This window comes from Salvelinus fontinalis, chromosome 19 (genome assembly GCF_029448725.1).
Source record: "Salvelinus fontinalis isolate EN_2023a chromosome 19, ASM2944872v1, whole genome shotgun sequence".
NCBI lineage: Eukaryota > Metazoa > Chordata > Actinopteri > Salmoniformes > Salmonidae > Salvelinus > Salvelinus fontinalis.
In genome coordinates, this window is record NC_074683.1 from 6,704,710 (window position 1) to 6,721,670 (window position 16,961).

Consider the following 16,961-nt stretch of genomic DNA (forward strand, 5'->3'; position numbering starts at 1 on the left):
GTGAGAAGTTCACATACACTCAATTAGTATTCGGTAGCATTGCCTTAAAATTGTTTAACTTGGGTCAAACGTTTTAGGTAGCCTTCCGCAAGCTTCACACAAAAAGTTGGGTGAATTTTGCCCATTCCTCCTGACAGATCTGTGTGTAACTGAGTCAGGTTTGTAGGCCTCCTTGCTCGCACACGCTTTTTCTATAGGATTGAGGTCAGGGCTTTGTGATGGCCACTCCAATACCTTGACTTTGTTGTCCTTAAGCCATTTTGCCACAACTTTGGAAGTATGCTTGGGGTCATTGTCCATTTGGAAGACCCATTTGCGACCAAGTGTTAACTTCCTGACTGATGTCTTGAGATGTTGCTTCGATATATCCACATCATTTTCCTGCCTCATGATGCCATCTATTTTTTGAAGTGCACCAGTCCCTCCTGCAGCAAAGCACCCCCACAACATGATGCTGCCACCCCCTTGTTTCACGGCTGGTATGGTGTTCTTCGGCTTACAAGCCTCCCCCTATTTCCTCCAAACTTAACAATGGTCATTATGACCAAACAGTTCTATTTTTGTTTCGTCAGACCAGAGGACATTTCTCCAAAAAGTATGATCTTTGTCCCCATGTGCAGTTGCAAACTGTAGTCTGGCTTTTTATGGCGGTTTTGGAGCAGTGACTTCTTCCTTGCTGAGCGGCCTTTCAGGTTATGTAGAGATAGGACTCGTTTTACTGTGGATAGAGAATACTTTTGTACCTGTTTCCTCCAGCATCTTCACAAGGTCCTTTGCTGTTGTTCTGGGATTTATTTGCACTTTTCCAAACCAAAGTACGTTCATCTCAAGGAGACAGAATGCGTCTCCTTCCTAAGCGATTTGACGGCTGCTTGGTCCCATGGTGTTTATACTTGCGTACTATTGTTTGTACAGATGAACGTTGTACCTTCAGGCGTTTTGAAATTGCTTCCAAGGATGAACCAGACTTGTGGAGGTTTACCATTTTTTTTTTTGAGGTCTTACCTGATTTCTTTTGACTTTCCCATGATGTCAAGCCAAGAGGCACTGAGTTTGAAGCTATGTCTTGAAATACACACACAGGTACACCTCCAATTGACTCAAATGATGTCAATTAGCCTATCAGAAGCTTCTAAAGCCATGACATCATTTTCTGGAATTTCCTAAGTGGTTTAAAGGCACAGTCAATTTAGTGTATGTAAACTTCTGACCCACTGGAATTATGATACAGTGAAATAATCTGTCTGTTAACAATTGTTGGAAAAATTACTTGTGTCATGCACAAAGTAGATGTCCTAACCAACTTGCCAAAACTATAGTTTGTTAACAAGAAATGAATGGAGTGGTTGAAAAACAAGTTTTAATGACTCCAACCTAAGTGTATGTAAACTTCCGACTTCAACTGTACCATAACACATTTTTTTCTTGCAGGGCATCACCTGTGAAGTCTCGGAAATGTGAATCCACATGTGAAAGTTATGTGATCATGTGAAAATCCACATGTTAAGTGTTCCAAAAACACATGGTTTTACATGATTTCACATGTGGAAATGTCACGTGAAATCATGTGATCTCTCCATAAAGGAAGTGGAGAAAGAGAGAGATCTCTTCTTCTAGCCATGGTAGCCAAAAAAATGGGCAACTGTGCATTTTAATACGTGACCCGAAGCATGATGAGATGTTAATTGCTTAATTAACTCAGGAACCGCAGCTGTTTGGAACCACCTGCTTTCAATTTCAATTTGAATCCCTCATTTACCCAAGTGTTTCCTTTATTTTGGCAGTTCCCTGTATGTGTGTGGGTGTGAATATGCATTGTAAAGCGTATGTGTCTGTATGTGTGAAGGCATGTGTTGACAGTAAGCCTAATCAGCGGTCATGCCCAAGAACAGCGAGCAGACACCATCAGAATGCATCTGTATAAGTCTCTGGAGACAGGAGCTGCATGTGCAGAAACATACAGGTGAGAAATGAGGTCCCAAGACACAGAGGCTGACATTTATTACTTGGAAGTGAGGCCTATGACACAGAGAATCATTATTTGTGAGTCTACAACGTGTACACACACACGGACAAACCAACAATCGCACACAGGCAGAGCACACACACACACACACACAGATATTGGGGCCATAGTTCAGACCTGTGAAATTGAGTGAACAGGACACAATGACTTGGTCCCAAATGGCACCCTATTCCCCATGTAGTACATTAGGCTGCCATTTGGGATGCAGAAAAGGAGAACTGAGAGGAGAGGGGTCTCTCCCTTACTCGCTGTCATTTTTTACTGAGGGGATGTTGAATGAGGTGTTGAATCAGACTTGTTCCTATATCCCTGTGGATGTGTCTGAAATAGCATTAGCATACTCTGTTGTAAACGATCACCTGAATATGGTAGATGTTTAAAAAAAAAAATGCATTTAATGTCTGAGAAACATATTGCAAAGAGAGTCAAGGAACTACAGAGTTCCAGGAGGCTGTCCAACAGGAGGAGGCTGTCCAACAGGATGTATAGTGTCATTTTTATGAAATAAGTCATCTCTTGTAGACAGACGCACGTAACATAAATGGTAGTAATGTCTGTCAACAGACTGTGGATTTGTGACGACTAATGAGGAATTTTGTTCCGGTATGTTGATTTTCAGTCAATGATCATTTGGACAAAGCACGATCTCACAGGTGCCCACAACTTTCGAATTCTGTTTACGTTTAGGGGGTGGAGACTTCACAAGTCATGTTAGTATCTTTCTCTTAACATCTCCCCTCAGAACTGAACTGAGCATCTGACACAATTATGCAAGATTATGAAATACATTGAATTTCTTTCCTCTCGGTGTGAAGGGGGATTATGAGTGAGTGATTACATGAATTCCCAGTACGGTGCAGTAACTGGTGCTGTGGGAAGGCTGCGGGGAGGATGGGACCCAGGGGAACCACGGGGGGATTAGCTCCAGATTAAGGGTTCAATCATGGGAGAAATTACTCCACATCTCATAGAACATCATATCCCCATGGAACATGCAAACAGGCACTATTCCACTGAGATTCCCATCTGGGTAAACATCTTTTCATGAATGTCTTCAGTTGTATTGTGTGTGTGTGTGTGTGTGTGTGTGTGTGTGTGTGTGTGTGCGCGTCTTCTATGTGCATGTATATCTCCCTGTTTTCAATGTCAGGTACATCACGTTCTACCCAATTAGCTGAAGCGTTAGTTTGAGGTGCTCTGGTTTGGAATATCAATGATTTTAACATTTTGGAGCTAAGTGAAAGGAAGTGTTCTTCTAACTAAGCAGTATACTCTTAGAAAGCAGCAGATACCCATAGACTCCCAGTCATTACGCTAACGCTAGTTAGTATCGTCTCAGGAAACTACCTCCAACTTCCTTCATACCGGACACAGAGACATAATGATATCCACGAGTTCATCTGACTCAGGAGAAGTAGATAAGGGGGCCCCATTGCCAAAATCCTGTAGTATCCCTTGTGAGAGCTCAACCTTTGCTGTGTATCTTCCTGGTTCCTCCATCTCAGTTAAAAAACATGGCAGCTACTTCATAACACCATATTAGCATATGAGGGATAGGAGGTTGGTATAAACTACAATAAATTAATCTCCACAAAATAATTAAGCAGCCTGGAAAATAATGAACGATATAATTGCTTGTGTTTTTCCACCCTCTGTCTGTTTTGGTGTCAGTGAACCCTTATCCTGTTTCAGTGAGCTCTGGTTGTGTTGGCTGGCTAATAGCATTAACTTGGATATGCTCAACTAATCCATGTCAAATTTGACTGATGGAGTACACAGCGATGATTAGCTAGCACCTTCAGGAGATTAAGAGATCTGATATTGCCCTTCATTCTGTTTGATTCCCTGCCTCTCTCACTTTCTCTCACAATCAAATCAAATCCATATCAAAGTTTACCATATGTTATAGCGGGTGCAGAAAAATGCTTATGTTACTTGCTCCTAACAATGCAGTAAAATGTCAAGCAAGTACACAAATAATAAAAAAGTATAAATAAAAAATGTAAAAATCTTGAAATGTCAGAACGAATCCAAGTAATCCAAATGCAATCTATGCATTTATACACCTCTCTCTCTTTCTTTTGTCCTCAGTTGTTCGCTCTCAAACTTCCTCTGTGTCTAGCAGGGTGGTAATCCTTTGTGTGCGCTTGTCAATCACGATCCCGTCACCCAGGCTAGTAGACAGAAGGGAGACAGCGCGCTTATTGTGTTTACAGAAACATGCTCTCTGTCGCCTTTCTTCAAAGACATGCAACAGAGCGCAGGAACGAAACGAGGATGCTATTAGTTGCAAGGAGCATGGGGTCGATAAAGGGGAGTTGAGCAGCGATTAATGAACCGTAGGTTCAGAGATACTGTGTAAAGTCATAAATAGCACTCACCTCATTTATACCATATTTTTAGAGAGGACTGCATTTGAATGTGTTCAGGTAAAACCAAGCCATAAAACTGTCTGCCATTTAGCTGTTTGCACATTCATCCATATAATGCCTGTTCTGCTCCTCTAAAATGTCATTAGTTCCTGGTCAGAAGTTAATATCCTTGATCTCCCCAGGTGGCTGTTTACCTGGATGCTCTGCTTCACTTGGCTCCTCTAGACCACTCTACTCTGCTCCAGCTCCCTCTGAAACCCAACAGTCTGGTCTACAGATGCCCTGACAACCTCTCTTACAGTACTATCCATATTAAAAATAACTATTCTAATAATATATGCCATTTAGCAGACACTTTTATCCAAAGCAACTTCAGTCATGCTCTTCACATATGGGTGATCTTGGGAATCAAAGACACTATCCTGGCGTAGGAAACACTATGCTTTACCAACTGAACTCAGAGGACTCTCTGCCGAGCCCATTTACTAATCAGATGTATAATTCATGGAACAAATCATTCACATTAGCAAACAAACAATCTAATTAGCCTTTAGTCGCACTCTGACATAAAGAACAAGCCTTTGTCCTCTGGAGTGAATAAGTCTAGCTTTATGGGATCAAACCTGAACAGGGACACTGTGGCTATAATTATGCGAGGTGACCCAATGCAAAGCTGAATGACAACAGAGGTGAATGACAGCAGGGCTCTGGCATGCAACAAATCAGGGCAATACCAAGGGCATATTAATAAAGAGTCAAAACAATATCCATGTTGGTCCACCACACCAATAATACAGCATCCCCAAGTACCCTGACCCAGTGTCTGTGTTGGCTGAGAGCTGTATTTGAATGTAAAGTAGCTGGGCTCTCATTAGCCAGAGGCTTATTATTGACTGGGTGTGTGAGGGAGGCAGAGGCATGCAGGTCAGGAGTGGCCCTCCAGGGCCCCAGCAGCTAATCAGCCTGTTGAATGTCAAGGGGATGCTAGCTGGGCTGTATGTGTGTCTAACATCAGTATTCCATACTAGACAACCCACACACCACCGCATCAGAGCCATCAGAACTGTGTCAAGATCAGTGCTGTGAGTCACTGGAGGATAAGAGCGGTCAGTGTTTTTCCCTGTGAGCGTAGAATATAATAATATAAGCCATTTAGCAGAAGCTTTTATCCGAAGCAACTTAGTCATGTGTGCATATATTTGAAGCATGCATGGCCCCAGGAATCGAACCCACAATAATGGCGTTGCAAGGGCCATGCTCTGCCAACTGAGCCACACAAGAGCGCAGTGTGAGAGTTTGAGTCAGAGAGAGACAGAGAAAATAAATGTCCATATCCTGTATTTGTGTACATGTCTGTGTCAACAGGTATAGTGCCTTCAGAAAATATTCACACCCCTTGACTTTTTCCACATTTTGTTGTGTTACAGCCTGAATTTAAAATGGATTACATTTAGATTTTGTGTCACTGGCCTACACACAATACCCCATAATGTCAAAGTGTAAATATGTTTTTAGAAATGTCTACAAATAAATTTTAAATGAAAAGCTGAAATGTCTTGAGTGAATAAGTATTGAATTTGCTAATTTGGCTAATCATCTGAGCTCCGTCTCAGATTATTGCATGGTTTATATTTCCGTAAAGTTTTTTTGAAATCTGACACAGCGGTTGCATTAAGGAGAGGTATATCTATAATTCTATGTGTATTACTTGTATTATCATTTATATTTATGTTTAGTATTTCTGTTGAAACGATGTGGCTATACAAAGTCACTTGATGTTTTTGCAACTAGTGAATCTAACGCCTCAATGTAAACTCAGATTTTTTCATATAAATATGAATTTAATCAAACAAAACATGCATGTATTATGTAACATGAAGTCTTATGAGTGTCATCTGATGAAAAATAATCGAAGGTTAGTGATTCATTTTATCTCTATTCTGGTTTCTGTGAAGCTATCTTTAGCTGGAAAAAATGGCTGTGGTTATTGTGGTTTTGTGGTGACCTAACATAATCGTTTGTAGTGCTTTCGCTGAAAAGCCTATTTGAAATCGGACACTTTGGTGGGATTAACAACAAGATTACCTTTAAAATGATATAAGACACATGAATGTCTGAGGAATTTTAATTATGAGATTTCTGTTTTTTGAATTTGGCACCCTGCACTTCGACTGGCTGTTGTCAAATCGATCCCGTTAACGGGACTGCAGCCATAAGAAGTTTTAATGGCTATTATAGCAGAAAACAGAGGATGGATCAACAACATTTTAGTTACTCCACAATACTAACCTAAATGACATAGTGAAACGAAGGAAGCCTGTAGAGAATACAAATATTCCAAAACATGCATCCTGTTTTCAATAAGGCACTTAAGTAAAACTTCAAAAAATGTGGCAGAAAACGAACTTTATGTCCTGAATACAAAGCGTTATGTTTGGGGCGAATCCAACACAGCACATCAATGAGTACCACTCTTAATATTTTCAAGCATGGTGGTGGCTGCATCATGTTATGGGTGTGCTTGTCATTGGCAAGGACTAGGGAGTTTTTTGGGGGATGAAAAGAAATGGAATAGAGCTAAGCACAGGCAAAGTCCTAGAGAAAAACCTGGCTCTGTCTGCTTTCCAACAGACTATGGGTGTCACGCCCTGACCTTAGAGAGCCTTTTTATTTCTCTATTTGGTTAGGTCAGGGTGTGATTGGGTGGGCATTCTAGTTTGTATATTTCTTTGTTGGCTGGGTATGGTTCCCAATCAGAGGCAGCTGTCTATCGTTGTCTCTGATTGGGGATCATACTTAGGCAGCCCTTTTTCCCACCTTCAGTTGTGGGATCTTGTTTTTGCACAGTTGCTGTTAGCCCTGCAGTACTTTACATTCGTTTATAATTTGTTGTTTTTGGTGTCATTTTTAATAAAAGAAAAATGTACGCCTACCATGCTGCACCTTGGTCTCATTCTAACGACGGACGTAACAATGGGAGACAAGTTCACCTTTCAGCAGAACAATAGCCTAAAACACCTGGCCAAATATACACTAGAGTTGCTTACCAAGATGACATTCAATGTTCCTGAGTGGCCTAGTTACAGTTTTGACTTAAATTGACTTGAGAATCTATGGCAAGACATGAAAATGGCTGTATAGCAATGATCAACAACCAACTTGACAAAGCTTGAAGAGTTTTAAAAATATTGTACAATCCAGGTGTGCAAAGCTTTTAAAGAATCATAGCTGTAATCGTGCTTAAGCTAATTATTCTATTGACCCAGGGGTGTGAATACTTATGTAAATGAGATATTTCTGTATTTAAATGAGATATTTATGTGTTTTCAACTTGTCATTATGGGGTATTGTGTGTAGATGGGTGAGAGAAAAGATATATTTAATCCATTTTGAATTCAGGCTGTAACACAACATGTTTAATAAGTCAAGGGGTATGAATACTTTCTGAAGGCACTGTATTTGTGTACATGTCTGTGTCAATGTACGGCACACAGTATTACCTGTGTGGAACTAGTATATCCTGTTGGGGATGGGGGCGCTGTTTAGACTATTTATGCTAATTTGGCTAATTTTTTAAACGGCTTCCCACAAAATCCTTGATCGTACAATATGCATATTATTATTATTATTGGATAGAAAACAGTCTATAGTTTCTATAGGAGTTGAAATTTTGTCTCTAAGTGGAACAGAGCCCATTCTACAGCAATTTCCCTGACATGGAGTCAGATTTGAGAAATGTTGGCCACTCTTCTGAAGTCAGTTAAAAGGGCACTGTCGTTGCTATGACTATACGGACACTTCTTACGTCTTCCCCTGGATGCCTTTACGTGATGACGATTCCAACGGGGTCGATTGCGCGTTCACAGGCCCTACAAATGAAAAAACCCTGAAGCTAGTCATTCTTTGGGAGCTGCGTCATGAGCCTAGAGGACACCGGCGCGCACCTGTTCCAAGCGTTAGTTTAGCCTGTTATATTTCTCCGGTCATCTTTTCACTCGTTATAGGAGTTAAAAACATCATAAGGTAGTTAATTTAAAGCGTTTTATAGCAATTTATATCCGTTTAGTGCGATTTTGGGACATTTATTTTTGCAACGATGTGAAAAGTTGGGCACGCTTTTCAGTTCATCCCGAACGCAGTTGACATTTCCACATGGCAAGAGGACAGCTTTCCACCAAAAGACGATTTCTCCCAAGAAAGGATCCTTTGCCCAAGATACTGATGGAAGAACAGCTCAAGGTAGGACATTTTTATTATGATAAATCGTGTTTCTGTCGAAACATTTTAGTGGCTTAGGACGCCATGTTTTTTGACGTAGCTTCGCTTGGCGCAAACTGTATTGAAAAGTAAGGATAAATTAAAAAATGTAATAACGCAATTGTATTAAGAATTAAATTGTCTATCAATCCCTGTCCACCCTATATTTTTTAGTCACGTTTATGAGTATTTATGTATAAGAGTAGATCACTGTCTAAGTGGCGCAAGGACAAATTCTGACCAGCTGAGTTACATTTCACATTGTCTAACCATGATTTTGGTGGCTAAATATAAACATTTTCGATCAAACTGTATATGCATGTTGTAATGTGATGTTACAGGAGTGTCATCGGAAGAATTCTGAGAAGGTTAGTGAAAAAATTAATATCTTTTGGCGATGTTGACTTTTATCGCTCACTTTGGCTAGAATCAATGCTGGGCTGCTAATTGCTATGTGCTAAGCTAATATAACGATTTATTGTGTTTTCGCTGTAAGACACTTAGAAAATCTGAAATATTGTCTGTATTCACAGGATCTGTGTCTTTCGATTCGTGTATGCTGTGTATTTTTACGAAATGTTTGATGATTAGTAGTTAGGTAAACACGTTGCTCATTGTAATTATTCTAGTCCATTTGTGATGGTGGGTGCAATTGTAAACTATGCCATCTACCTGAAATATGCACTTTTTTCTAACAAAACCTATCCCATACCATAAATATGTTATCAGACTGTCATCTAATGAGTTTTTTTGTTGGTTAGGGGCTATAAATATCTTAGTTTAGCCGAATTGGTGATGGCTACTGGTGTTGGTGGACAAATAAAAGATGGTGGATTATGCTAATGTGTTTAGGTAATAGATGTACATCTTTACATATTGTGTCTTCCCTGTAAAACATTTTAAAAATCGGAAATGTTGACTGGATTCACAAGATCTGTGTCTTTCATTAGCTGTATTGGACTTTAATGTGTGAAAGTTAAATATTTTAAAAAAATATTTTTTTTGAATTTCGCGGCACTGGTTTTTCAGTGGGGGGGGGGGGGGTGTGCCGCTAGCGCCACGCTGATCCTAGACAGGATATACATACGAGGAAATGTGATTATAAGACATTGATTTGATGTGTGGAGTATACAGTACATCAGAATTTTTTACATTGGTTTTGAATAAAACATTCTGCTCTGCTTTCAATAGTTGTGTTTGTTTTCATCAGTACACTAAACTATGGGGGTTAACCTGTCTAGGATCAGCGTGGCGCTAGCGGCACACCCCCCCCCCCCCCCCACTGAAAAACCAGTGCCGCGAAATTCAAAAAAAATATTTTTTTAAAATATTTAACTTTCACACATTAAAGTCCAATACAGCTAATGAAAGACACAGATCTTATGAATCCAGTCAACATTTCCGATTTTTAAATGTTTTACAGGGAAGACACAATATGTAAAGATGTACATCTATTACCTAAAAACACATTAGCATAATCCACCATCTTTTATTTGTCCACCAACACCAGTAGCCATCACCAATTCGGCTAAACTAAGATATTTATAGCCCCTAACCAACAAAAAAACTCATTAGATGACAGTCTGATAACATATTTATGGTATGGGATAGGTTTTGTTAGAAAAAAGTGCATATTTCAGGTAGATGGCATAGTTTACAATTGCACCCACCATCACAAATGGACTAGAATAATTACAATGAGCAACGTGTTTACCTAACTACTAATCATCAAACATTTCGTAAAAATACACAGCATACACGAATCGAAAGACACAGATCCTGTGAATACAGACAATATTTCAGATTTTCTAAGTGTCTTACAGCGAAAACACAATAAATCGTTATATTAGCTTAGCACATAGCAATTAGCAGCCCAGCATTGATTCTAGCCAAAGTGAGCGATAAAAGTCAACATCGCCAAAAGATATTAATTTTTTCACTAACCTTCTCAGAATTCTTCCGATGACACTCCTGTAACATCACATTACAACATGCATATACAGTTTGATCGAAAATGTTTATATTTAGCCACCAAAATCATGGTTAGACAATGTGAAATGTAGCTCAGCTGGTCAGAAAATGTCCCTGCGCCACTTAGACAGTGATCTACTCTTATACATAAATACTCATAAACGTGACTAAAAAATATAGGGTGGACAGGGATTGATAGACAATTTAATTCTTAATACAATTGCGTTATTACATTTTTTAATTTATCCTTACTTTTCAATACAGTTTGCGCCAAGCGAAGCTACGTCAAAAAACATGGCGTCCTAAGCCACTAAAATGTTTCGACAGAAACACGATTTATCATAATAAAAATGTCCTACCTTGAGCTGTTCTTCCATCAGTATCTTGGGCAAAGGATCCTTTCTTGGGAGAAATCGTCTTTTGGTGGAAAGCTGTCCTCTTGCCATGTGGAAATGTCAACTGAGTTCGGGATGAACTGAAAAGCATGCCCAACTTTTCACATCGTTGCAAAAATAAATGTCCCAAAATCGCACTAAACGGATATAAATTGCTATAAAACGCTTTAAATTAACTACCTTATGATGTTTTTAACTCCTATAACGAGTGAAAAGATGACCGGAGAAATATAACAGGCTAAACTAACGCTTGGAACAGGAGAGGGTCGGTGTCTTCCACGCGCGTTACGCAGCTCCCAAAGAATGACTAGCTTCAGAGTTTTTTCATTTGTAGGGCCTGTGAACGCGCAATCGAGCCCGTTGGAATCGTCATCACGTAAAGGCATCCAGGGGAAGACGTAAGAAGTGTCCGTATAGTCATAGCAACGACAGTGCCCTTTTAACTGACTTCAGAAAAGTGGCCAACATTTCTCAAATCTGACTCCATGTCAGGGAAATTGCTGTAGAATGGGCTCTGTTCCACTTAGAGACAAAATTTCAACTCCTATAGAAACTATAGACTGTTTTCTATCCAATAATAATAATAATAATATGCATATTGTACGATCAAGGATTTTGTGGGAAGCCGTTTAAAAAATTAGCCACATTAGCATAAATAGTCTAAACAGCGCCCCCATCCCCAACAGGTTAATCTGATCACTGCTGTGTAAGGGAGAGAGGCTGGAGCTCTATTGCTAAACTAGCTAGGCTTTGAGGCCACATGCTGCACTTTCTCCCCAATCCCATTCAGATAAAACAACAGCCTATCTGTTGGTAGCCAATAAAACTCAACTCTACGATTGACGGTGGAGTTGAGAAGCGACTAGTGTGGGCGGACTGTAGCTCGTAAAACGTGGAGTTGAGTTTAGTTGTCTAACCCGTTGGTTGCTCGATGTAGCCTAATCCTTTTTTAGTTCCCTAACTTTTAATTCTGTCCTTTTATTCCATATTTTGTGAACTCTCACTCCACTCGCTACACATTGAACCTCTTTGCTGCTTTGATTGGCCAACATAAACAACAAGATATTTTAATTTCATTTAGAAAAATACATTTCAGTGGTAGAATATGCCTAAAATTTGTATTTTTTTCCTCACAAAAACTAATACTCACAAGTATTTGAATACTAATGTCTGTTTAGATATTTGAATATTCAAATAACCATGCACATCCCTACACTACACATAGTGATTATATTATCCACATTCTGAAGGGAAAATATGCTTCTTGCTTCACATGAATGGGCACGAAAAAAGCCAACTAACATCTATCAATATCTCTCCTCTTTCTCTCTGTATCTCTCCCCTCTTTCCTATATCACTCTCTCCCTACACACAAGATAAGGACATTAATGACCCCCTTCCTTCCTTCTTGTCACAGTAATTAGCCACCCCCTCACACACATGAAGAACTAATATCACACACTGCTGCAGCTGTGCTTACCCCCCCACCCCACCACACACACACACACAATTACTAAGGGGGGCGTATTACGGAAAGTGACAGTGAGTGGAGGGAGACGAACTCGTGGTGCTCGTAGTCGAAGTGTGTTGTTCAGACCACTGAGCCACCACAGTTCAAAATGCTCCGTGAGAATACTTGATGGTAATAGCCAGTCGTTTTTTAATTATTTTGTTTTAAGCCCTCCCCTAACATAAACCACTCAGAATGAATGCCTAAACTGTTAACCTTTTAGTTTTTTTTCTGTTTTAACCCTGTAACCACGTGGAATTAACCCTGTAACTGCACAGAATTAACGTGTCAAAAACAGACGTTCATCCACAATACGGCAAATTTGGAAGGAAAACAATGAGATCTTGTTGGAGCGAGAGTGTGTGGGTTGAGAGAGGAGAGATGTCAAGAGGTCATAGCCAATGGCAGCCAGTCCTCTCTGCAGGACCCTCCATCTCCCCCCACTCATCCACCCCTCCCATCTCCCCCACCCATGTACCTCTCCACCCGTCCACAAACCCCATCTCCCTCCCCACCCATCCACCCCTCATAAAGCCCCATCTTCCCCCACCAAACACCCCATCTCCCACCACCCATCCACCCTTCCATCTCCCAGTGCTACCATTAGTCATAACCATGCTAAAATAGTGTTGAGTCAAGGTTTGAAATCAATAGGGAGTCTGTGAACTGTGAATGTATCTTCCCAGAACAAGATTTAGAACAGAGCTAAATTCAAAGTATGAAGAGGAATGGTAGAACTCTTAGCTCCTATTACAGATGATGTGTTCTCAGTCGGGTGAACTGGAGGTGCACTTCATGTTTGTTGGCCATATTGCCGTCACTCATACTATATTTTCAGATGAGAGGCAAGAAGAGGCCTGTCGACCAGTGTTTCCCATTTTTGCTGTAGACCGGGACAAGCACACCTGAATCAACGTGTCAACTAATCATCAAGCCCTCAATGAGTTGAATCAGGTGAGTTTGTCAGGGGTAACAACAAACATGTGTGCTGTCGGGGATACCCGAGGACTGAAAATGGGGAAACACTGCTTGTAGACTACTGAGAAGATTGTTATATGAAGGTATCAGGGAGGGAATCTTACCTTGAATAGAATTTAATTAGCCTTACCTCGTTGATGAGGAACTGTAGCTGGAGGACAGCGGCTCCACTTTCATGCTGGCTATAGCAGTCCACACCAGGACGTCCCAGGCTGATGACATCACAGAGTCAAGGAAACAACCAGGAAGTAGAATGCATTGGCATAGCACAGGACAATGTCTAGCGCGCACACACACACACACACGCACATTTGCACGCATTGGCAGACACAGAAAAATATACACACACAGTAGGATGCATTGGCATAGGACATGACCATATCTAGCACCGACTGTATGAGCAGGATAAAACATGAAAAACACAGAACCAACCAGTGGAGACTCCTCAGAGGAGGAAGGGGAGGACTATCCTCCTCAGTGAATTTCATAAATATAAAAACAGTGAATCGTTAAAGTTACGCTTTTTTAGATAAAACTATACTAAATATATTCACGTCACCAAATAATTGTTTTGCAATGAAAGTCTACAGTAGCCTCAACAGCACTCTGTAGGGTAGCACCATGGTGTAGCCGGAGGACAGCTAGCGTCTGTCCTCCTCTTGGTACATTGACTTCAGTACAAATCCTAGGAGGCTCAACTTCCGGAGGACATCCTCTAACCTATCAGAGGTCTGGCAGCATGAACTGAAATGTTGTCCACCCTATCAAAGGATAAGAAAATCAATCTAAATCTGAAGGGATAAGCTACAGCTACCTTGAATGGCCGTGCATCAAATGTGGTGAGTAGTTGACTCAAAGAGAGAGAAAGACAATAGTTGAACCGTTTTGAACAAATTAATTTCTTCAAAAATAAAGGAGAAGCAAGAGAGAGAGAGAGAGAGAGAGATAGCTATATTTTGTTATATTATTTTCACTTTCACTGGGCTAGCAAATGCAGCTAGCTAGTTTAACCTACTCAAACACCCGGCTGAAACAGAGAGAGATGCTATTTTAGCTAGATGGCTATGGCTATCCAACACTGTAACTCTTCCAAGTCAAGGTAAGCTTTTATTTTTATGAATTTATTGCAACTGTGGCCCGCCGGCGTAAATGCTTGCTGACTCTACACTGCACTGCAAGATTGTAGCGAGTTTACTAACACGTTAGTTCTAGTAGCTATGTTGACTATGACGTTAGCTAATATGGTGACCACAACGATGTAGGCTGTGTGTAGGGGTTATTGGTTATGATATGAAGGTTTGGCTTGGAAAGATTTTTTCCTGGTCACAGACAGCTGATGTGTTTTGGACTGAAGTCCACAAGCGATGGGAAAAGGTGAGAGGAGGAGAGCATATAGATGTGAATAGGAATTATATGAGCAAAGTGATCATGCTGTTTGTATGTGGCTGCTATGAAAGAGTGTGCAGGCAAGAGTGTGCAAGGTGGTATTAAAGGTCTGCCACCTTTATTACTCAAATTTTTCTCTCGACCTGTGTGCACCTACATTCTGAACTTAGTCATAGACTAGGTTGTAGCAACCTCATGATGGGTATAGGGAAAATTAGAGAATCATGTAGTAGCCTAAACCTATCGACGTTACATTGAGCAGGGTGAGCGAAATATGAATGACAGTCATCCAATATGCTGTAGTAGAAATAAGGACATGCTCATTAAAAAAAAGTATTGTCCTCTCTCATCTTAAACGGCACCGACCACCACTGGAACCAGCTGAATATTTAGAAATGATATAATAGTGGTAGGCTGCAGGGCACTGAGACATCATTTCTCCTGGTTAGGTGTAATAAAATATGGAATGAAATGAACTCTCTAGGTCAGTAACATTCCTTTATTAAACACTGAATTCCGGAGTGAAGTGAATCAAGTACATTAGTAGTCTTGTAAAACCACACTTAAACCCATTCTGTCATCTCTTTCCCCAGATAACATGCCTAACCTCTCAGAGTAGCTCTCTTAAACAATGACTCGTATGATTGGAGAAACAGGAGGGGTGGAGTGTGTGTGTGTGTGTGGGGGGGGGAATTAGCGAGTCAGACAGCTTTCCCACTGGGCATGGATTTCAGTTCAACGTTTAGTTTTGACTTACATTTGGTTTGAGTTTTCAACTACGTGAACTCAACGTGAAACGAACACAAAAAAAATGTAATTAGATTTAGGTTCAAAGTTGAGTGAAAAAAAGACTAGATTCCCTGACGTTGATGACTTTTCGCAAATCCAATCAGTTTTACACGTTGAGTCAACGTCATCACAATTGTATATTTTTTTAAATGACGTTGAAACACTGTTGATTCACACAGTTTTTGCCCAGTGGGTTGTTATTGTTGTGGAAGTTATCTCTCTGTGTCAAAAAGAACATGCCTGAAGGATGGAGTAATGAGGGGACCCCAAGAGAGGATATCAGGCCACTTCGAGACACACTGCCTGCCTCCCAAATTGCACCCTATTTCCTATTTAGTGGTGGGGATGGACATAAGGACATAACATTTATATCTGCAGAACAATTATCTCTATAAGAATCATATCTCCAGAGCAATCATGTTTCCAGAACAATTACCTCTCAAAGCAAAGCAAATGATAGCCAAAAACAATTTCCCACATCCCAGTGGAAACCAAAGTGCTATTTGATTATGTTTGTTTCTACACCCCCCCCCCCCCCCCCATACACACACTAATGAACGAAGCCAACCCAACCGGTGTTCAGCCAGTACAGTATGTCTGATGCCCTGCTCTCTATCTGCAGTAGAACAGAGGTGTGTGGCTGTAGAGGCAGGGTTCTGGTTGACTACATAAGGCACAGGTGTCAAACTCATTCCACGGAGGGCCGAGTGTCTGCGGGTTTTCGCTCCACCCTTGTACTTGATTGATGAATTAACATCACTAATTAGTTAGGAACTCCCCACACCTGGTTGTCTAGGGCTTTATTGAAAGGAAAGACCAAAAACCTGCAGACACAAGGCCCTCCGTGGAATGAGTTTGACACCCCTGACATAAGGGGACAACACAAGGTGTCAGGACAGATACATCTGTACCACAGGAGGTGTGCTACTGCTTTTTCAGCCACCTCACACAGACACACACACACACACACACACACACACACACACACACACACACACACACCTCCAACAAGGACAAGGTCATGGGACCTCTAATTTTAGTCCCAGACACGATAAACAGTGTGATATAGAACAGCTAAACATGCACCGTGTGCTTGTCAAACATGCTGTTGCGAACACCACAGCAACAAGCTTGAGCAATTCGGAGTAAAATCGAGTGGACAGGGCCTTCCATGCGCATTCATCCATGTTCAGAAGATGAAGAGTAGATGGCAAAAGATCTGTTTCCAGGCCCAGCCAATATATTAAGTACAGCTGTGGCTGTCCACTTGAATTGAA

General features: G+C 40.8%; 1 protein-coding gene across 16 annotated transcripts in view; it reads right to left on the reverse strand.

Annotated features, from left to right (window-relative positions):
- The window catches only part of stxbp5l (syntaxin binding protein 5L), a 241,215-nt gene that overhangs the window by 123,904 nt on the left and 100,350 nt on the right, over positions 1–16,961 (reverse strand). For all 16 annotated transcript variants that reach the window (XM_055870514.1, XM_055870513.1, XM_055870527.1 and 13 more), the window contains exon 3: positions 13,640–13,721. In XM_055870514.1, coding sequence (XP_055726489.1) covers positions 13,640–13,721 — 82 coding nt within the window. The remainder of the gene's footprint in view (positions 1–13,639; positions 13,722–16,961) is intronic.